The sequence below is a fragment of the Lepisma saccharinum genome, chromosome 2 (assembly GCF_977018435.1).
Source record: "Lepisma saccharinum chromosome 2, izLepSacc3.1, whole genome shotgun sequence".
Classification (NCBI taxonomy): Eukaryota; Metazoa; Arthropoda; class Insecta; order Zygentoma; family Lepismatidae; genus Lepisma; species Lepisma saccharinum.
In genome coordinates this window covers 26,133,929-26,157,711 of record NC_139230.1, presented here as the reverse complement: position 1 = coordinate 26,157,711, position 23,783 = coordinate 26,133,929, and the positions used below count along the sequence as shown (strand labels likewise).

At 35.8% G+C, this 23,783-nt stretch overlaps 1 protein-coding gene across 1 annotated transcript in view; it reads right to left on the bottom strand.

The window, feature by feature from the left end:
* The window catches only part of LOC145984382 (uncharacterized), a 161,700-nt gene that overhangs the window by 41,008 nt on the left and 96,909 nt on the right, over window positions 1–23,783 (bottom strand). Inside the window, exons 11-18 of the mRNA XM_083118044.1 lie at window positions 22,504–22,671; window positions 21,999–22,164; window positions 20,779–20,894; window positions 17,903–17,986; window positions 16,943–17,156; window positions 14,885–15,071; window positions 6,081–6,264; window positions 2,978–3,173 (exon numbers count right to left, since the gene is read on the bottom strand). Of these exons, the coding sequence (XP_082974170.1) occupies window positions 2,978–3,173; window positions 6,081–6,264; window positions 14,885–15,071; window positions 16,943–17,156; window positions 17,903–17,986; window positions 20,779–20,894; window positions 21,999–22,164; window positions 22,504–22,671 (1,315 nt within the window). The remainder of the gene's footprint in view (window positions 1–2,977; window positions 3,174–6,080; window positions 6,265–14,884; window positions 15,072–16,942; window positions 17,157–17,902; window positions 17,987–20,778; window positions 20,895–21,998; window positions 22,165–22,503; window positions 22,672–23,783) is intronic.

Below are 23,783 nucleotides of genomic sequence, written 5' to 3'. Positions count from 1 at the left end.
CAGACAATGAGAATGAAATATCATAGAAATATTATTACTTTTCAAGGCCTTTTGTAGTTTCATGCTATGCTGTTATATGTGGGTTTTTTATCTTATTTTGAAAAAAGATAAGACAATCTTGCCTGCTATTTTTTAATCACACAAAATAGAGTTCATTGACCACTACAGGTGTGAAATTTTGAGTGATTATGTTTTTTATTAATTGGGAAAATTCTTAGTGAAATAAATTGTGTGATTTTGAAGGTTCAAAACCGAAGCCTCAGCATGCTTTTGTGCTTGTGGAGAGAAGTAGCAGTATGATCCCTGTTACTTGTATAAATTGGCTACTGTAGGTATATCCACATATTTTCATAAGTTTTTAATTATTCACAGCCTTCAAGCACAATAAGAACATAGATGTGATTAGTAAGAAAGCACTGAAGAAAGTAATATCCACCTAAAAGGTGTAGTTTACAATGGAAGATAGCTAATAACATGAGAAAACTGTTGTCATTATGTATTTAGTTAACTTATCAGAAGTCATGAGATACATGTAGCCAAGCAAATGATTAGCACATTATACAAACCATCTCCAGCTTGAATATCAAAAGTAATTCTGAAACATGACATCTTCAGTGGTCCAACAGAGAATATCATAGGTAGGACAAGTAGAATGATTGAATACATGGAGTTACATTTGAAGGAATGTTTTTTCATGTTATTATTAGTCTATGTGGCCTATTGGCAATCAAAAAATCCATTGTTGATGCTTTGTCAGTTCCTGAAAAATATTTTTTTGCAATATGGAATTAGAACCACGGTGGTCTAGTTCATAGGGTGTCTTGACTGTCATGCAGGAGACCCAGGTTTGATTCCTGGGGTGGGTGTTCTAAGGCCAGAATTTTACCGACCTTGTCCCTGCATAAAGTGACTCTGGGGCTTACCCAGGCTCAAATCAATGAGTATCTGGGGGCAACCCTGGAGGGAAAATTCAGCAGGAGTGTGGTGCTGATCACATCACCTCCGAATTGGCCAAGATCGAGAATATGTAGTAGTTCCCTACCGCCACATCCCCTAAATGTGCCTTCATGGCATGGTGCTGTATGCATGGGGAACTTTACCTTCTACCTTACCTAATATGGAATGTTTATTTGTGGCAGAGTCCATATATAGATTGTTTTCCTTAGCTTCATTATGTGGAAAGTCTTTTTATAGTTAGTTTTATACATTATTTATGATTAAACGAATTTGTGGTTGCATCTATGTATAGATGATTTCATTTTGGTTGAAATGTCGCCATAGGGAAGGGGTTAATAGACAATAGCATAACTAACAGATTCACATGCCTTGCATCACAGGTTGCTTCAGAACATCAGGGGACCCCATCCAGTACCAGAAAAAATGAAAAAAATAGTAGAAAATTATTTCATATTTTTTTCCAGTATATTTATCCATATTACCATATTTCTTTTACTAGCTATTTTTATTTGCTTATGTTCATTCATGGAACTGTATTCTGTAAATGTAGTGTACAGTCACGGACACTTCTGGGATGTGATTATATGTAGTTTCAGTGTGTTAGTTATAAACCAGAAGTATTTGTGATTGTGACTGTATATAACAACATGAATTACAATTACAAAATAATCAGATTAAGAAATGATCTTTTATACTAAGGCAGAAAACAAGAGAAATTTCATCAGTCCAATGTTGCATTTTGCAAACAGTTTTGATCCATAGTGAGTGACTCACAGGCATGAGGGGTGATCGCCTTTCCCAACTGCCATGTTTTTGGATATATTATTATGCCTAATATTTTTGTAGACTCAAAAGTTATGTCTTTTATTACCAAGTTTAAAGCCTCGAGATTATTATTTTAAAAGTTCGATTAGAGTCCATTTCATGCTCATGATAGGCTGATTGGGATTTGACCTACAGTTTAAATTTGGATCCAAACCACTGTGCAATATGCCTGAAAAAGGGATCGAACCCATGGCCCCTTGGGAGAGTAGGTTTTTGTCTCTGTTTATTTATTTTGTAACGATCCATAGTATCTTTTAATTATTATGGACAAAGAACTCCAACTTCCAGTCATTCAACCATCATTTTCCAATCAGGAAATATTCAGAAACATCACAGGAATGCAGTGTCACACAGCACTGAAGCTCTTCTTGGTCATCAGCGGTATAAACATGTAAACGGACGAAATCCAGGAAGAGGCTACAGTCCTGACTGTGCATTTGTTTAGTAAATTGAATTGCAATAAATGTCTGGGGGGCAGAGAGTTCGGGGTCAGTTCTAATTCAGTTATTGAGGAGCAAGTTACGATTGAATAGAGAGAGAGGAGGAGGTTCTAGGGAGAGTGTGTTAACGCTATTCGCAAGTCAGACTCTATGTACAGTCACAAGCATAACCTCTCCCAGCAGATCTTCAGTTGGAGTACAGAGACAGGTATATCCTTACATTACCCATGCTGATCCAGTTTTTAGGGGTGTGAAACTCAAGTGTCATGTGTTGCCATTTAAGTGTGTAAATTTAGTACCTCTAGCACCTTACCACCAAGCTCACCACGAGCAGAGAGTGCTTTATCATCAAGGATGAATGACGACTAGTGAGCTACATTCCCAAAAGACCCCCACATATCTAAGGGTATGAGATGATTGTACTCCTCACCTTATCGTTCAGTTTGCCATGACAATGGGAAGAATTATGATAACATCATACAATAATAAACATCTATTCCAGTCCTGGACCCATATTTTTACAAACCAATATGCTAATCTCTAGAACATGGAAGTCAACTTGGTTCCTGTTTACAGTACTATATATTGTTTAGATGAAACAGTTCAAGGGTAGGTGAGGTGAGGTACCCAACTGAAATTCACCCCTCCCAACTTTAAATTCTGGATCCGCCACTGGTGCTTCGGAGACTTTTGAAGTTCCTAGGATGACTTGAAGCAATATTGGCATATACTAGCTATGTATTGGAAAATCATACCTGGAGCTCTACAGTATGTGTTTGCAGCAGTGTTTGTGCGTACTAATTGTGGAAGTAGCGTCCATTTACTCCTATCATAGCAACTTGGCATTGCTTCCTTAGCAAAATAAGCAACAAATTCGTTGAAGTGGCATCCCATATCACTGTAAAAAGTGGCTTTCAGGTTCAAAATTTTACCTTCTTCATTCACACCAACCTGAAAAAAAAAATCTGGTTAATTATCAGTTAGCATATTTTGTAAAATCAAGGTATTTGATATATATATATTTCATAGAACCACAGAACCTAGAAGAAAAGCACCTCACTATAAATTATTGCAGGTAGCTTTTTTCACCACAATTGATACATTACAAAACAAGTGTATCATTTTTCTTTAACTTTTGGCTAATTCTGACGATGAAGACAAATGATGATTAGAAGATTAAGGACACTGAAAAGGAACATCCATGCCCAAGCTTGAACATGAAACTTAAAGGGGCTACATTACTTCCACTGAGGCTACCCATTTTAAGTAAAGAATGAACAGTAATTATTGGCATCTGATCATTGAAGAACTTATGAAATTATCAACTGTGAAAAATTTTTGTATCTTTAGTTTCATATGTTATTGTTAAAAGTCACTAACTGTTACTTCTTACAAGAAGTTAGTATAATTCTTATTACAAATATGAATAACATCCTGGAACTAAGGTTTTTGGGGGAAAAAATCCTATTAATGGATGTTAAGCACAAATCATTCAGCAAGTTTGCATATTTGTGTATCATCTGAGGCTCTGCACAAGGGTTTTTTACTAGGGCTAAGCCGATACGTTGCTATCAGTATAGCTTGGAATTTGATCACCAATCTCATCCAATGCTTTCTGGATTCTATATAGATATATGTATATTAAAATTCTAACCAACAATCAGTATCTGACACATCAGTGTAACCCCTATTACAGACAATGTCCAAGATGTAACATTTTTATAAAGTCTTAAATTGGCTTCATAGATCAGAATATTTGGAAGCAATATTAGGGTCATAGGTTAGCTCAGGGTGATATTTGAAAGGGGAAAGTAGAAATTCCCCCTCTGGTTGCTAATTCTTGATTCTTGGTGGGGAACTACATGTGTAATTTGTTTAATACCCCAATGCTTCAAGAGTAGTTACTGGACTCCCCCACTAGAAATGTATGAAATACAACACTACATTCTGTCCTGGGAATTTGTGGAGCTGGTGAATGAAACAAGTCTTCTGTGCAAGTACTGACTCAAGGGGGTTCTAGCAATGAACATGTGAGAGGGAAGTGAGTTCATGAAGGGGAAATCATGGCTGCAGCTACCAGCCATTTGCAGCAGAGCACACTGATTTGCTCCACCCACTTAATTTCTCACCTTCTCTGCCATTATGCATGATGCTGCTCCAGAGATTCCCAAGACAGAGTGTAGGTTCCAGTGGTGTAGCATGGGCATTTCGGGTGGGAACGCCAAGTCCAAAGGTCGGCCCTTTTTTGCTTAGTAATTTACTTATGGAATTAGTCGCCACAGTTATTGTTTATTTGCCTGAAGTCAGCTGGGTTTTCAATAAAACATCATCCATGCATGCTTTAGCTAGAAAATGAGATGCCTCACTATGCAACAAACGTTTTGAACTCTGGTGTTTTATACCTTTTTTATACTGTCTAGCATGCCGCAAGTCATTAAAGAACCTACCTGAATCACAAGAACCTCTGAACAACAGTAGACGTCATTGTTGTGGGTGATCCAACTACTGATTGATTTGGTTTATTTTACTTCGCTTTTCTACCACTTTTGGTTAATCATGAATATGAATATCAGTGATGATATTGATGAAGTTGATGAAGGGACAGTCACAAAGAACACCCATGCTCACACAAGGATTCAAACCAGGGACCTCTGTCGTCTTGGTGCACTCTGCAAAACACTCCGACACGGAGGTGGATGGATGATCCAACTATCGTACACTCTACTGATGTAACAGTGCCGATTAGTAATTTAGACCACTGTTTATTGCATCTTGAGAATGATGATAAACATTTTAAAATAATTTTGTCCACAGACCATTCGATGTTAAGTTTTTTCAAATGAATGCTAAACATTTCCATTGACACAATATTAAGCCGTTAGATACTAACAAAAAAATAATAATAATAAAAAAGAATAGTTTTGCGGGTTAAGTAGTAGAGCAGCCACAGGCTGAACTTATACCACGAGGTCTTCACCAACTTATTTGACAAAAACTGTGTTGATCTTTTAGTTTTTAATGCACATCGCTGTTCGTGCGATAAATTATACAATGCAGTAGTCATTAAGAAGTGGTATATTTGAGTTTGGTAAAGTTGTGTCAGTCAATATTGCTTATTGTAGGTAGCATCACACAGCACAAGCATGAAGAAACAAATAGAAATTCTGCTTCTGTTGTCTGCATTGAAAGGCAGGAAGGGTTACATGAGCCCTAGAACCAATCACGTAGATCTCTGCTCCGTACGCCGGCATTCAAGAGAGCATTGCACTCTTGCTGTAGAGATCCAAGCTTTTCCTCCAGATAGGCAGCAAACCTACCCGGCATCCGGCCAGGAAAGGCATTGAAAAAAAATGTTAGAACGAGTGTTGAAGTGGAGCGTTGCAAGCGGATCATGAAAAATAGCTATTATAATGCCATTAAGGTCAAACATATATGAAATTAGTGAAGTTTTACTTTATATTTACAGCATTTATGCATTTTTGAAATTTGAAATCAGGGAATGCCGGGTATATGGGCATATGGGCATACTATAACACTATGCCACTGGTAGGTTCCATCCTTACAGATTCAATTTAGATCAATTTTTAATCAACGAGAAAAATGCACACAAAGTAATTTCTAACTAACGTAATTTAGAACAACTAATATTGCAATTATGCCAATGGCTATTATTATTATTATTATTATTATTATTATTATTATTATTATTATTATTTTGATTTCATTTGATTTTGTATCAGAAGTTTCATACTACTTTAATGATAAATATGCAGCAATAATCAAATAATCATGGAAAACGTAAAGATAATCTATTTTATGACAACCAATATGAAAACGACCATGGTACTAAATATTTACCTCATATGATAAAAAACAAGGATGACGTTTTCCCACCATTTTCAAGTTGGTTTCAAGATCCAACTGAAGTCTGACTGGTTTATTGAATTTGACAGCGGCCAGTCCACATGCAGCAGCAACATGGGAAGATCTTGTAATTTTGCCTCCATAACCTCCACCAATACGTCGTACACGAACATAAACCCTAAAAATATATGAAGTAATTTGAACATAGTCATCATTCATGACAAAATAAAATAATATTTTACACAACAATCAATTTTCAAAAATAACATATTTCATAGAAGCTAGAAAATAACAATCATTGAGGGATTATTGAACATAGCTAGATATTTCTGCATCCAGTACACACATACTCCACCAGATTCAGTTCCCCCACTCTTCTGATTTGGACAAATATTGTTCTCCCAACTTACATTTCATTTCAATGTACACATAAAAACAATTTCCCTACAAATATGTAAATATAATATTCTTTTCAAGTCTGTATATTTCTCTAGAACAAAAATATTTTGTTCGTTAACTCAGTGACGTGCGGTGACGTCGACACTTGGGGTAGCAGTCAGTGGCGTGCTCAAGGGGGGGAGGGGGTTGGTGTGGGTGACACCCCTCCTCCCTTTAGGGCCAGTATTCCTACAAAAAAGAAGAATGTCAATAACAGGAAAAGATTGCAAAATTATGAATGAGTACTAGAAAAAAGTACACTTAACCCCACCCACATTCGAAAATAAAAAACTATTTGATTTGACTCTAAGCCAGAGATCCTGGGTTCGAATCTCGGATTGGCCATTTGTGTTCTTTGTGTGTGTCCCTTCATCAATTTTGTCGTACCAAACGTGGCGGAAAAGCGAAGTAAAATAAACCAAATTGAGCAATTAATCAATGATTTGATTTCATTTTTGTTACTTAGCGTCGCTTTTTTTGTCACATTTGGTTAATTGCGAAGATGATACGATGAAATTGATGAAGGGACGAGCACAGGGAACCCCCATGCCCGGGTCGGGGTTCGAACCCGGAACTCCTGGTGTCGTAGCATGCTGTGATAACCACTCCCCCACGCTTGGTTGATTTGGTGACAAGTAACAAAACACAACACACTTTTTTGTAGTTTCTTCAATGATATTCATTTGACTTTTTGAGTTCTGAGATACATTTTTCATTCCAAATTATTTCATTATTCACTGCAACACATAGGACAAGAATGCGCACTCATCACGGTTCAAATCCTGGCCTGGATTGTTCATATGAGGTCCCTTCACCAATTTCATCATATCATCACTCAATCCTCATTTTCGCGATAACCAAATGTGGCAGAAAAGCGAAGTAAAATAAACCAAACCAACAACAATATGAACACGCGTTCTCTTGCCCAAATAAATACATCCGTATTTATGACTGTTAGAGACCAAGGCCTCCCCAATGGCGCAGTGGTAGCGTCATCGCCTTGTAAGCAAGGGGTCCCAGGTTCGATTCCCGGCGGAGGCACATAGTGGTTGGGATCCCACTTTAAACTGTAGGTCCAGTCCCGATTAGCCTTACTGTGCATAAGTGGACTTAAAACAACAGATCGTTAGAGACCAAGAGTAGTATATTTAAATAAAAGACTACTAAAACGAGAGTCAGAGAGAACCTGAGCACATATTTGTAATTTAATCATTATATATTCCATATTTGAAAAAGTAAAAAAGAAAGAAAGCATAACATTATTGTCTGCACATAACACGTTCCCATTTCATAAATAATAAAACTACATCCCATATTATACATACGCATATATTGTACAACTTGTAACATCGCACTGCGATTCCAAGGGTCTCGGGTTCGAATCCCGGTCGGGCTTGGTTGTTTGTGAATGTCTATTCATCAATTTCATCACTCATCCCCATCTTCGCAAATTAGCCAAGTGGCACAAAACGCGAAGTAAAATAAACTAAATCAATCAATCAATGTACAACGTGTAAAAGGTTGTGTAAATACAGAGAACATAAGTACTGCAGAAAATTTTACCCTGTGTTCTTTAGAGGATTTACAAAAACATTATGAGAAACCAATCCCCTATCTGTCCTATAGGAGATAGACTGGGGGACCTGAAAGCCTGGAATTTCAACCATTGCAGCGGGGGGGGGGGGGGGGAGGGGACAAAGGAGGTAGAGGTAGAAATCTTCCTTTTCCTTGGGCCGGCCGTTTCTACCTGGAAACTGGTCTGGCGGAAGAAGAGCGAGCTAGGGTATCCAGCCAGCTTTGCCCGCGGAGAACACCGATGGACGAGAAGTGCGTGGAAAAGAAAGTGTTGCGTATGAGCTGTGGTGGCTTTAACAAGACAATAAATATTGTGATTTGAATATAATTCGAGATGTGAGATTGATTGATCTATCTCTGCTAGACTAGCTACTCCTCAGTGCACGTCACTGCGTTAACTATAGGCGTAGCTAAGTTTACCAAGGCAAAATTGTCCTTTGACAAAGAAATAGGTCAATAAAATACATTAACAATGGTTGTTGGAGGTGTAAAATTTATCTGGACCCATGTGAACCTGAGAATAGTTCCATAGTGTGTTATTGGATTATTATTATTATTGGTTCTGATTATGGGTGGATATTCTGTGGAATGAAGTGAATGAGTCATTCCCTTACAAAGTAGAGCACACACTAATTTATTAACTATCCTTATGTGTTCAATTTATTTTTACAGTTTCACTCAAACTATCCTCAAATAGTTGAATAACTTTGTCTAAGGGCTACAGATTAATATATAGTGCTGTTGTAAAAGCCACAAGACATGTCTCTTTGTCCTGGTCCTACTAGGCAGCAGATGCCAGCAGTTAGTAGCTCACACTCAGGGCCTCAGTTGTTTCATGACACATCAGGAACAGGAGCACTCTGCATTCTTTGTGGATCTTTGGCATAGGGAACGCCATGAGTTCTACTCATTCCGCCTGATAGTTTCTTTCAAGTTCAAGCTACCTAAAGAATATTTATATTGTAATATTTTTTTCTTAATTTACAGCTAATTTGTGTTGCGAGTTAACCCAGTAAGTTTCATTTGCATTACCTCTGGAATTTGTATCAAAAACACTTTTAGAAACCACACTTAAGAGTTGACCAAATCAATGCAGTTCAATTGACTTGAAGGAAATGAATCCACACAACTCATTCAGTCTCTTGCAGCAGCTAGCTAGTTTTGGTTTGGTTTGATTTGGTGTTTTAAGTCCACTTTATGCGCAGTAAGGCTACTCGGGACTGGACCTACAGTTTAAAGTGGAATCCGAACCACTTGTGCCTCCACCGGGTATCGAACCCGGGACCCCTTGATTACAAGGCAATGACGCTACCACTGCGCCATGGGGGAGGCCCTGGCAGCTAGCTAGTAGCATAAAGTAAGTGATCAGGGAAGAGTGTAGGTGGGTGCTGGAAACATTCTTTGTTAAGAGATCGAGAAGTTTTGAAGAGAAAGATATTATTTCTGATGTTAGACCAATGCGTGATTTATGTGAAAATCATGGACCGCACCTGGTTTTGATAACATTAACCAGACCACAGTCAAGCCCAGCTGGTATTTTCTATTGGTTCAAATTGATATTTCAATTGAATTGAATTGGTTTCAATTGGAATGAATCAGATTCAATCGGATGCCTAATACAGCTATCGGAATGTATTGGTTTCAATCAGAATCTCAACTGAAACCAAAATGAAAATCAAGACAATTTCCAATTTAAGACTAAAATTGGAAATTGCAGTAAGTGCCACAATAATTCAAACACCGTTTTCCACGTTAAACTGAAATATGTGCCATGTTTTATAATGCAGTAAACGTGAAATGTGGCTGGTAGCCCTCTAAGTAGTTCAAAGGGCATGTAAAGAGGTCACTAGGCTGATGTGCAGAATGATGCGATTTCCCAACACTTTCGCTTTTGGCACTTACAACGTTTACCACTTTTAGTCCTCAATTTGTGACTTGTATCCAATTGTAATTGTAAGTTTGTATATATTGAATAATAAATATGTTATAAATTCATTTATTGACTCAAAGCATAGTTAGTTTAATTCTTGAGACCACATTTCCTGTAATTTAGAAGTTCTTTGAAAAAACAACACACTTGATCTGAATTTCTTCTGAATTCTAATGCGTACTACTGAAGTCAGATTTATCTTAATAAATACCTAAGAACTTTTTCTTAAGAACCAACTCAACCTTAAGCAGCTAGTAGCTGTAATACAGTAAATGTTCACATTAGTTCTTGTTTTTCAATATGGAATTTCCATGGATAATCTTATGTGTATATAATGCAGTTTAAAAAATGAGCAATCTTTTGATCAACTAAGTCGATCTCGACAGTGTTTTGTTTGTCCATCACCTTTTCAAGTGTTGTGGGTCAGATTCTTTGTTTAACCTACAAACTGACGATTTTCCCTTACTTTATTCAAAGTGCAGTGTTACGATTACGAAAACAGAACGATTACGAAATACATCAAGACACATACCCAGATAGCACAGACAGCTTGCTGCAAGCTTGAAGCAAGCTTACCATGGCAAGCTAAGTAGCTAGCAGCAAGCTTGCCATTGCAAGCTATTAGCTGGATGCAAGCTTGCATTAAGCAATCTAGTTACCACAATTGGAAGTTGCAGCAAGCTTGCATCAAGCTTTTCATAACTAGCTGAAAGCTTACAGAATGCAATGCTCGAAGTAAGCCATAATGTGTATCTTTAAGCTAAATTTATATTTATCTCTATATAAACATGGGTGTAATGTACAGTGTATACACATATATGGATAACAGCAAAACTACAAACACCCATGTTTGTAACGTCACAGTTTATTCTTTGCAGCTTATAAAAAATTTTCGTGCTCCCGCAAAATAGGCAATAGTTAGGCTGCAGAGTTCGATGAACTAATCAATCTGTATCTATACACTGGTAATAAATTTTTCTTTGCAGTACTTAACTCCTGATTATACAGTCTGGGATAAAAATATTTATCATGGGAGTTTCACTTTTATTCACCACATTTTATTTTCTGATCTTCATTGCAACTTCAATATTCACACATATTTCAAAGGATAATAAAACACATTTTTTCACTAATTACAATCAGTTATCCTTATTTATGTTACTAAAACTTATGTTTATTTTACATTTGAGTTGCACTGCCATCTAGTGTATGCCGCATGAAATAAAAGCTTTGGTGCTTTATTCACACTAGAATTCATTCCACTGTATTTCAGTTTTATTTCATTTTGTCACTATTGTTTATGTTTAATAAGTATCTCAATTGTTATATTAAATGGGTGTGTCTATTGTTTTATTTTTTAAAAAATGCATCCTTATCACATGCATCAGGCTTACGTCGAGCTTGCCATGTCAAGCTTGCTTTGACAAGCTAAAAGGAAGCTATTGCAAGCTTGCCCCAAGCTTATGTGCTATCTGGGTACCAATCAAAACAAATCCCAAGACTTAGTAGCAAAACAAGCTCGAACACACAAACACGTAACCCCATTACGATTACTGTACACAGACTTGCTCCCTCGAGTAAAAATGAAAATCCAACAAGAATGGGATGATTGGTGTGCATATGAAATCCAAAACACAACCACTTACAAGCGGAACGTGCAAATCGGTAAAAAACAACCTTGGTATCAATCTTTGAAAATACCTCGGGCAGTGATTGTGTTCACCTTCAGAATGCACACGGGTCACGTTCTTGTGAATCAACATTTGGCAAGAATACACGCGGTACCTACAACTTCCTGTCAATGAGGAGAACCCAGCCAAACAATAACGCATCTGTTTTTCCAATGCCCCTTACAAGTCCATTGGGAAACTTTATATAAAACCCTACTCCGACTAGATGTTCCATTTCCAGTGTCAATCCCAACCCTGATAAGTCAGCCTCGAATACCCATCATGTGGTCGTTATATAACTTTGCACGACAAAACAACATTTCCATGTAAACAAAAACAACAAGGAAGTTCAAAGTGTAACATACCCACCATACACTCCCATAGTGAAAATCCTGAGTGAAAGTGAATCGTGCAAGTGCCATAAGGAACAATGAGGAAGACAAGAAGCAGAAGTAGGATCACATAAAGCATTACCGATGGCTAGAAACCGCAAAGGATAGGCAGTGTGAGCCAATATAAAGCAACAACAACAACCTAATTTTTTGCTGTTTTTGCATGCATAAAGGAAGAACAACCTGTCAATTTATGACTGAAGCAGCATGTTTGTCGATTTTCTATAAGTGTGTTAAACACAATGAAGCTACAGAGTTAAAAACGTTCATATATTTGAAAAATTTTTGTATGTGAAAGTTTTATCTAAGTTACAAATTCCACATGCTTTACCAGAGACTTATTTTAGTTGTTTTATGTGATTTCTCCATTGCATTTACAGTTGTATAGATAAGAATTTTTCATAAGCAATATATTGAAAATCAATAAAATACTTTCCAATAGAAACCAATTCATTACAATTGACCAATTATTTCTGACAGACCAATCATTTCCGATTAACCAATCAGTTCCGATAGTGTGTCTAAAAACTCATATTAGCTATCAGAACCAATTGGGAGGCAGACTGTGTTGTTCTGTTACCTATGCATTAAAAGGTAAAATTGTTATTTAAATAGCTCAATGAACTATTTTCTTAATGAAGTAAGTGGACACTTGGAAATGTAAGTATGTCTTAGTAATATCTATGTGTGAAAATTTGTGTTTACATAATCTGTACCAGTGTTCCCAGAGTTGAGGAGTAACACTTTTCTTCTTTGGTGTTGCAATAATAAAGCATTACTTTTTCAGTACTTGCATTAGTAATGTGTTACTAAAATTGTAATGACATTTCATTATTTTTCACTACATTACTTGCATTACCTTCATAAATTCATAAGTGCAGAATCTGTTTATGTGGAAGAAGTCAAAAGACTACTTTCTCAGAATTCAGCAGACTGACAAAGATTAAAGGGGAAGGAAGAAGATAATTTCTGGTGCATCTTTTGAGTACACCTGTAAATTCAAGTATGGTTCACTTCCAGTAAACAAGAAAATACCCTGTTAATTACGCAATTAGCCAATATCAACCCTCATTGATCATTGGTGTTCATCAGTCCCTGAGAAAGATAGAAACACTTCTTTGTTCAATTGTCAAGTGTCGATACCAACATTCAGTTACTGTTTGTGAATATGTGAGGGAGTGAACTTCTTACCCTCATTTTTGAAAGATTGATTGATTTGTTTTATTTTACTTCGCTTTTGTGCCACTTTTGGCAAATTTGCGAAGATGGGGTAGGTCCAGTCCTGATTAGCCCTACTGTGCATAAAGTGGACTTCAAACACAAAGTCAATCAATATGAGTGACGATATGATGAAATTGATGAATGGACACTCACAAACATCCATGCCCAGACCAGGATTCGAACCTGGGACCCCTGGCAGTAGCATGATGTGCTAACCACTCTGCTAAGGGGGCCAGCTCATTTTTGAAAGAAGACATCTGTGTAAAAAATATCAGAATGAATGCACATTATACACTGATATTCATAGAGAAATCTTGTGTTCTGCAAAGAATTCACTTTCAAACATGTACTGGTAAAATTTGCACACATGCACACAATTTTCTCTCTTGATGCTTCTTTCTTGATGCTAAAATTTATTCAGTATTCAATTCAGAAAAATTTACATATGAAATCAGTTTGCTCTGTGATTAGCATATATAGAGACATGCATCATATATTATATCAATTAGATTCTGATGAAGTGTCTTCTCAGAGATGGGGAGATTGCCCCTTTGCCTTCCCCTTTATCTGCTCCTGGTTTCAACTCATGCGCATGTAAAGTTACACTGGAAAAAATGCAGTAGAGACAGTGGCAGCGATTAGAGGGACAGTTGCCCCCTCCCCACCCCACACACACACACACTTTTTGCCATTTTTTGTATCCACACTATGGCCTCTTCATGATAAGACTTGACAACCGAGAAAAAAGAACTGTCGTTGCCCTCTCAGTTTTGACACCCAATCACTGCTACAGACATAATACTTGTGTAAGCAGTTATGCGAGTTTGTATGACAAAGTAAAGTAGTGCATTACTTTCTGAGTAAAGTAATGGTAACACATTAGTTTTGGAAGCAAAATAATGCTGGTTGCAAGACATCACTATTTTTTTGAAAACTTCTCAAAGCCCAAGATCTAACTACATTGTCTTCCTACGTGGAATGTGGAATTGCCATGTAGTTACAATTCTTTCTACCTATCTTTGCACATATCCAATTACCCTTATACAAATGCTCCTCGTTTGGAACTAAATATTAAACAAAGAATAAGTGTGGTTCACACATCCTTGCTAATTCAAATGTATCTGACCAATTGTCCAATCCCTCCTCCCCTGTGACCAGAAATCACATTAAGGGCAAAAGTGGAGTACAAAGTTTATAAAAGGCCTGGAAATCAGCCATCTTGTGTGGACACATGCTACTCTCCACTGTATGGCACTGGCCCTAATTTACAGATGCCTGCCCATTCCTCCGACTGGCAATTCCTTTCCCCTCTCCTTATTACATCATCAGGTAACCAAACTTGCTATTTTAGTTAAAATTTGTGAGAAAATCTGGAAATTTTATGAGGAGAAGGATATGGTAAGGCATCCAAACTGTCACAATTAGCAAGGATGCGTGAACCAGAAGTGAGCAGAGAGTTATGCTTAGTTTAATATTTGCAATCTGTGATTATGTGAACGCTCAAGAAATTATTTGATACTACACTACTGCACATGATAAAAATTTAATTTACATTTCAGTAATAATACATACTTGTTTCTGTTCATTTTAAGTACATTAGCAATGGCTCCCTGTACATTGTCCATAGACTGAGTTGCTGAATACACGTCCAAACCATTTTCTGTGGGAACACACAGACAGATCTGAGTTTCCATTGTGTAGTGATACTGGGCAAATATTTGGAATTCCCCTTTTATCTCATGTTTTGGTTCATCATCATCTAGTTTTAAAGAAACAGAGCCATATAAGCAAGACTGAAATGTGTTATATTTTACATTGCATTCAATGTATGAAAAGTTATTATCATCCTCGTCAAATGATTTAGCTCAATAAATCATACCTCATTTTAATCATAATCGTTCATGAGTACCATGGCAAATATTTTGTTTTCAATTTTTAAAAGCGTAAGGCATGTGGAATCTACATGATGGCAAAATAAAAGCACAAAGTGTTATAAAGTTGCTGCACTTGTAAAGAAAGAACACCCAGAAAATCCACAAGGAAATGCATGATTGCCTATTGCATGGCATTATTGTGCATTGGACAAAAAACTTTCTAAGTGGTCTCATGTCCCTGTTCAATGAGCCAAGATCCAGAAGTTCTTCAATCTCAGGCAGTCTGGAAGCTGTGTTCAAAAAGGACAAAGCTGATACTCTTAAGAAAAGTGGGAACCATCAAAATTACATTGAAAAAAGTTAATCTAAGTTATGGTAATATCTGGGAAATAATTCATGAGCAACTGAATTTGTCAAAGATGTTGTGTTCTGCAATTACAGACTATTTCAGAAGCAAATGAGGTAAGATTCTGCTCAACAGATGTTGCACCTCTGATCATAAAGATATTTTGGGGGCATCTGAATCTTGTGTCCATTTGTACAATCTAGAGATGAAACAAACGAGTAAGCAGTGGAAATACTCATCATTGCAGCTACTATTGCATCCTACTAAACAATCTGAAGGCAAAAATGTGTGCCTATAAAGGAGTTCGTCAATTGCATTAAAATTCCTGCCAAAGTTGGGTTGCAGAAGATCAAAGAGCTGTGGCAGAAGTGTGTGAATATTGGAATGGAATATGTAGATGAGGGCAATTCCACCTAGATATTGTTTTGTTCTGCACTCAATTTGTTCTTGCAATTAAAACTTTACAAGAACCTCTCATATTATCTGACAAGTAGGTATAACAAGTTTGTAGAAAATAAAAAATCTACTGTATAAGATTGAAACATACAGAGTACACTTATTCCCACACAAACACTAAGATTATGGTTCAAGACATGAAAGCTTTTTTTTTTCAAATTATTCTGGGGCAATACTTAGCACTAACCACTACAACATGGAGGGGGGTTTACAATTACTTTTCTTTATTATTATTGTGTACCATTGCTGTTCTTTAGGGTAATGGCAAGGATGAGGATGTATGATGCTTTAATAAAAGTAATGCAGGGACACTCACTAAGCAATTCCCATGTCCAGATCAGGACTCAAATCCAGAACTTTTCACAGCAATTCTCTGAGGTGATTACAACATACTCAGTCACTGAAGCAGTTATGGAGAACAACAACGAACCTTTATAATAATAATAACATCTTTATTGAGCGGGAGAAGTTCAGCGTATGCTGTTCTCCCAACTAGTGCAAAGTTTTGCATTATTGCGGTTCCTGATTCATATCAATTCATTATTAACATTATTCGCCATCATTGTTGTGAATTATGTAGTGATAGCAATACAACATAAAACAACTGAAATCCAAATTAATATTGAGATATTGAAATTTCTTGATGCTTTGGGAAATTTTACTGGATTTGACAACATTGATAGTACTGCTCACAGTTGAATTGAAGCTACCACATCCTGCTCAAAAAAATCTATAATTTTATAAAAATTACTGTTGCTAAGAATGCAAGCAATACATCAAAACATCACACTATTCCATTGATATGCTCTTTTTCGTTCAAACCAAAGGAAACAAATAGAAATTAACATTTGCTGTATACTTAGTATTTGTTTCATACACCTACAGTTGAATTTCAAGAAAGTTTCCCAGTTATGGAGAGAATTAATAGTCACATGAAATTATTAGAGAACTTACTTCTTTCAATGTTATTAACTTCAATTGGAATTTTTACTTCATCATGCAATTCTCTTTCTTTTTTCAATGCTTCTTTAATTGTCAGAATTGGTTTCTTCATATTTTCATACTTAGCAGTCACTTTCCGAGCTGCCTCAAGTGCTATAGTTCGAGTTTCTGCAACAATCAAACCAATAGCTTGTCCAGCATAGTGAACTCTTTGGGCACAAAATACCTTTAATCAGAAAAATCTAGTTACTTACATGGTGAATTCAGAAATGTGATAATATGTAAACACAAATCTAAAACTACAAATAAAATAATTAGATGAATAATATGTAGTGTGAACTTTTATTTAGGAGGTGGCATATTGTCATTCTGATTCCAATAACCACTGAATTTTCCTAGATGTTTCAAGCAAATGTAAATTTCAAGTCTTACAACATTTTTGCATTGGCTTGTTCCTTCGTTCTTCATTTCAGTTTTATTCTTTCCAACGCATAGTACAGAAGAAACAGAAATTTATATGACAGTGTTTCAAATGTTTTTGTTTCTTCTTTCATCATTTGGTATCAACTGTTAAGCTCATCTAAATATACTCCTACTAACTTACAATTTAACATTCATGTGGAATGCAATGTTCAAGTGCCTAGAAAAAGCATTAATATAGTAGGGAAGAACATATGTAACAAGAATATATAACTTCAAGGTTATCAAAAACCAATAGGATTGATTGCATGAAAATAAAAAAAATGTCAATTCAGAAAAATAAAGACAATAATAAAGATAATTTAATGCCAATTTTACAAGACTCCTGTTTAAATAGCTTGAAAAAGGAAACAAAACGTTTCTCAATAATTTGCTCGTCTCATAAATTAATTCACTCCAGCTCAAGAAAGCTACTACACCTGATAATTTCTGTGCAAAAATATACAATTTGAGAAGAAGTATTACATAAAGGAAATATGATAGCATTCTTACCTCCTCCTCTTCTTGTACTGTATAGAAAGAATTTTTCCCTGGTATGTCAGGTGCAGAAAGGAAAGCAAGCACTCCATGCATTTTCTGTAACAACATGCAAAAATCAAGCTATCACAACAAATGTTTTGCAGCATATGCAATATTCATTCCCCTTAAGTTAATTAGTCAGATCATACAATCTGATGTTTATAATTGGTACAAACACAACACATTCATGTTATTTGGCAAAAATGCATTACGTAAATTGCTCTCTTTTTAAGTCAGCACAGGCAATATAACTATATTAGCCCTGTGTTAGGGGCATCTTTTGCTGTGGCATACATAGGCAAATGTCCCCTGTCCCCCAACCTTTTTATTATCTTCTAGGTATGAAATACACCATGAATAATATTGAACATGCTGAACGTTTTTGGCTGCACTTTCTAAGTGACATAATATTATAAAGTTAATATCAGTCACATGCTTAGGAGATAGTTGTCCCCCACATGCCTAAATATGAAACAACTGAAGCAGTGTAATTTTCACCTTCAGTTCCATGGTCACTTTCGTGTTCACTTTTGGGCCTCCCCTATGGTGCAGTGGTACCATTGTTGCCTTGTAATCAAGGGGTCCTGGGTTTGATACCTAGTGGAGGCACATAGTGGTACGGATACCACTTTAAACTGTAGGTCTAGTCCTGATTAACCTTACTGTGCATAAAGTGGACTTAAAACACCAAATCAATCAATCAATCAATAATGTTCACTTTTGCCACTGGTACCCCATGCACATAATGGAGGGTTAACAACATGAAAGAACATTTGATTTAAAAAGCTAGATTGTTCTCATACTGTTCTACTTTCACCATTACAGGCATCAGGTGAGGCATTAATCATCAAAGCAAGAAAAAAAGGATTTCTCAACACTTTATTTTTCAAGATGAGGAATTGCAAACAAGGTAGACAAAATACCTGACGAAACACTAGCTGACTGCCAGAGCTTGAAGTGGAAATTGTTATGTGAAAGAACATTTGGATATTTGATTGATCCCCAGGAAATGGTGGGCAATATGATTTAACATTGTGGCAATGAAATACTGGAGGAATAAATCCCTTTCCCCATGCCCTCTTGAATCAAACTTACTTTCAGGGTGCTATTTACCTAGTGATGTGATTATTATTAATAATACTGCTACCACCACTACTAAAAAGTGTAGCCTAGAGTTATGTAGATACTCAAATTGATCTAGATACGTAAATTGGTCTGCTAGACATCTATCAGTGCCAAAAATCCACACAGAAAAACATATTTGATTTAAAGTTTGTTTTAAGTCACTTTGTGCACAAATTGGTTAATTTGGATCCGAACCATATGTGCCTTCACCAGGAATAAAATTCGGAACCTCTTGATTACAAGGCAGCAGCATTACCAACCACTATCCCATCAGTGAGGCTATCATTAAACAACATATGTTGTAGTATTGGTTGATTTCAATTGTACATTTCAATTTCACATTAGTTTCTTCCACCAATTCTTGTATTTTGTAGCAACTGTGTGTTATTTTATCCATTGATTAGAAAAATAATTGCTAATGAAATTTAAATTCTAATTGTGCAGAAAGATAAGATAAAACATACATATATAAAAAAAAATACACATTATAATTTTATATTATAAAATTTTAATGCACATTAAATTAAAATAAGCACTATATCCCGTTTGTTCTCATATTTCTCCATTCAAACTCCTTTCATATTAATACAATCTTCAATTAAACATGCACAGGTTCTTCATTCACTGATCATAAGTGAAAAATAGCAAAATGTAACGTTAAATTATACATGCATATGAAAACAGCAAACATTCAATAAGTGTTTTTGTATATGCATCACAAAATCCAAATTTATTCAAACTTGCTATGCACTTTGAACAAGTTAACAACTTGTAAGGTTAAACTGAAAAATAAAAAGTCAAAGTGTATTTGTCTGTGATTTTTATCTTGGGCCTAAACTTTGATATTTCTGTTTCTGGAACCATTCTTGGAAGTGGGTCAATAAATTTAATACACTAAAAATCTTAAAATGGGAAGTGTCAGTCATATTTGGAATTAGCAGCAGTCCACTGAAGAGTGTTCTGTTGTAAATTGCCATGGGTGAAACTTCCAACTGGTGCACATAAAATCATCTGAACACTGGACCAGTTCTTCCAAAAACATAATTAGGTTTACTTCCTCCAATCCATAGTAAAGGAAATTTTCCTCACAACCGTCCACACAATGAAGCACTTTTTGCAATGTTTTGTCAATCCCACCAAGACACATAATTTTAAAGCTTGTTTAACATTTTATCCTTTTATTATTAACCATATGTGGAGTTATTAATGTTTTAAATTCATTAAATATCCTTGAGGAAGGTTCTGGCAGTGGGACCAAGACACCAAGGTTTAGAACCAAGGCAGAAACCATATGTAAGTATGCTTTGACTTAATTTTTAATCATAGAACAATAATTATGTAAACATTCAAGAAAAAGGTTAAACTGCATTTTTTGTTCATAGTTATTAAGATAAAAGCTATGTGAATACAACTGATATTCATTACATCTTCTATGGCTTGCTTTTCTAGTATCATAGTATATTCTTGTATATTGCTATTATGAAATTGCCAGATACCATATTATTGCATATTTTTTCATTACTCAGCAGAGGGAAAGGAATGTTTCTACAGAACAAGGACATATAATTACATGAAATATAATTTAGACTTTTCAATGATAATGCACTTTAAAACAATAATTGATAATATTCAAACTTTTTACTGTAACTTTTATAATATATAAATAGTAATTGCAGAAAATGATGTGTATGCATAGACATTATTTTCAATACTTGAATTATTACCAAAGCTTCAGAAGGATCTACTTCAGTTAGAGTTGCATTTCCAACTGTAGACAAAACAAATGCTGCATGAAGTTCCTCAGGATATTTGGGTATGTCATTTATGTACTGTGCTTCTCCTGTGAATAAATTTTTGGAAAAGGTGTGAAATATCTCTCTAAACTATGGAAAGAATGACACATCAAATCACCAAATATTTCATGCAAGTATGCATTGGGTTGCCCTGTAAATCTTGGATGAGGAGAGGTACATGCTGTATTCATTTCATGCTCTAGACCTCAACAAACTTTTGAGAAAAAGCACAAAATGTTATATATTTATTTTCATTTGAAACATTAAAAATTGTTTGGGGGGTTAATGATTCCTAAAATGCCTTTATATTCTAGTTCTGGTCCACAGTTGTAGTGGCTGATTTTGCCATCATTTTTAGGGAGCTACTGGAAGAAATAGTGATGGACTCCAGTCTACAAAGCATCGTAACAGTGGTGATGGAAATTATGCAACAAAGGTCTTGCCTCTCGAAGGGTGGTTGTGCCGTAGATATTTTAGAAGCATTTGAATTCTATTATTGAGTGTCAGACTAACTAATTTTCTGATAAATAAATAAAAGGAAGGTTCTATCAATGCGATGATTTTCTTTTAATGAAAAATATGCTGTTGAAGCCACAGCACAAGAAAAATTATGCTGCTTACCAAGTAAAAGAATTATACTCTCTGAAACTGTTCAAAAGGATTGGCAACAGTGTGTTGCAGGTCAGTATCTGAAGAGACAATAATACAACAAAAATGAAGTAAGGATAGCAAATTTCATGATTTGAAGACTGCAAAAAAGTCAAATACAACACATATTCTGACATATTTGCTATAGAATGTATCAGTTTTATCCTGAGAACCTAAATAAAAAAACAGACATCATGAAATCTGTTCTTTAAAAAAGCTTCAATTGTGTCATAACTGAATTATGCATATCATTAGAAAGGTTAATTTCAATCAAATAAAAAAATAAGGTAGTAAACAAATGCAATTGTACATGGCTCCATGGTTCATTCTGAATACCTCAGAGGGAGTACAAATGTTCCACAGAAAATAATTTCAGCCAGACCGAGTCTAATTAACTGCTCACATAAACTAATATATATGCATGAATTTTGAGATTATATTTTGGATGTAACATCTGTTAAACAGTACATTTAGTAGTTCGTTTACCCTAGATTCTTTTGTACCTGAACATTGAACTTGTGCTTCTACTTTCATTACAGGTTCATTCAAGGGCCATTCTTCTTTGTCTGTCTCAAAAGTTTGTTTTCCAAATGAAAGTGGCCTTACAAGTTCTTCTCCTCCACTTCTAAGTGATGCACTGACAACAGGTTGAACAACATGCAATACAAACTGCAATACAATGAAATTTAAATAAGTTATTATGTTATAAAACTATATAACGTGATATGTATGCAAATATAGAGTGCCTATTCATAACCAAGAAATTAGTGAAACTGAAGTTAGAAACTTAACAATGAACTATGATGTGTTATATTATATTTTTATTTATTGTAATATCATAAATTATTATATTATTAGTAGAGCAGGGCCAATACCAGAAACAGATGGTTCTACTTGAACCAATGTCCAATGTATTGATACTCGAAACAGAATAAATTTTCTGGCTGGTTAAACTCATTACAATAATGGCATGACTAAGGCTCGTCAAAGTGACCGGTAGTCAGTTACCTTGTAGAAAAGTGATGATACGAGTTTCTTCCTGTACTGGGAAGAACCATTCAAAGGAAGCTCTGCAGGTTGCACTTCTTTCTCCAATTGAGCAAGAGCACCTTTTAGAGTTTCTTCTTTTGAGAGCTCTTTTCCCACAAGAAATTTTTCAGTTTTAGTTGCATGAACCTGTTGGACACAAAATAAATAAATAGTGTTATTGGATTGAGAAAAATATACCAGATATTTAAAACTTGTTTCTTGAATTAGAAGATTGAATGTGTCTCTTCTTTTGCTTGCATGGAAGTTACCTAAAGTTAACACTAGGATTGACTATATTACAAGTGAATTCAATTTATTTTTACAACATGTCCAGCACACAGATTAAATTTATATGAAAATTTACCTTGCATTATTTCTTTACTTCATTAGATTAGATTAAATTATTACATCCTACCTCTAACTAATTAGTGACCGCGGTGGCTCAGTCAGTAATGTGTCTGACTACCATGCTCAAGGTCCTGGGTTCGATCACTGGCAGGTTCAAATCCGGGAACTTTTCTAATGTTAGAAGCGGCCCTGGCGCCAACCCAGCATCGAATAACATGGGTACCGGGGGGGGGGGTAAAGGCGGTCAGGAGCGTGATGCTGATCACAACACCCCCACTCATGACCGGATCAAGAAAGTGTGGGGCGTTACCCCCACACCCCCTATACGCCTTCATGGCGTGGTGCTAAGCACAGGGGAGCACTTTACCTTTTTTTTACCTCTAACTAAATGAAAGCAATGCATGTAACTCAATAAAACACAACCAACCTCAACTGTTATTTCTTCAAGTTATAATGATTGCTCATTTATAGAAATTCAGATTATTCTTGATTGATTCAATGGAAAATTTTGGCTATGTCAGTACTTAGACTATTTGCACACATCACATTATACAGGGCCCTTATCATAAATAAAATCAACTTATATCTCTGAAGACTAAATCCTCCTTACCTAGTTAAAAGCTGAGGCTGTAAAGGAATGCTCAGCACACACAAGGACAAAACACAGTCCTACAGAGGATTATACTGACTGTACATTCAGATGCCAGAGTCCCATTGGCCTGCAACAATACAGTCCAGGGTGTACAATGTGGAATTGAGGTTGACATTTGGGTGTCATCATAGAAGTTCACCCCTTACACCCCAAATTCAAACTATTGTCAGCTTGGAAGAATTCTTTATTTACAACTGTTAGTTACACACTTTCAGTACAGAAGGTTGTTTGTGATCTATGGTAACAAATTAAAACAATT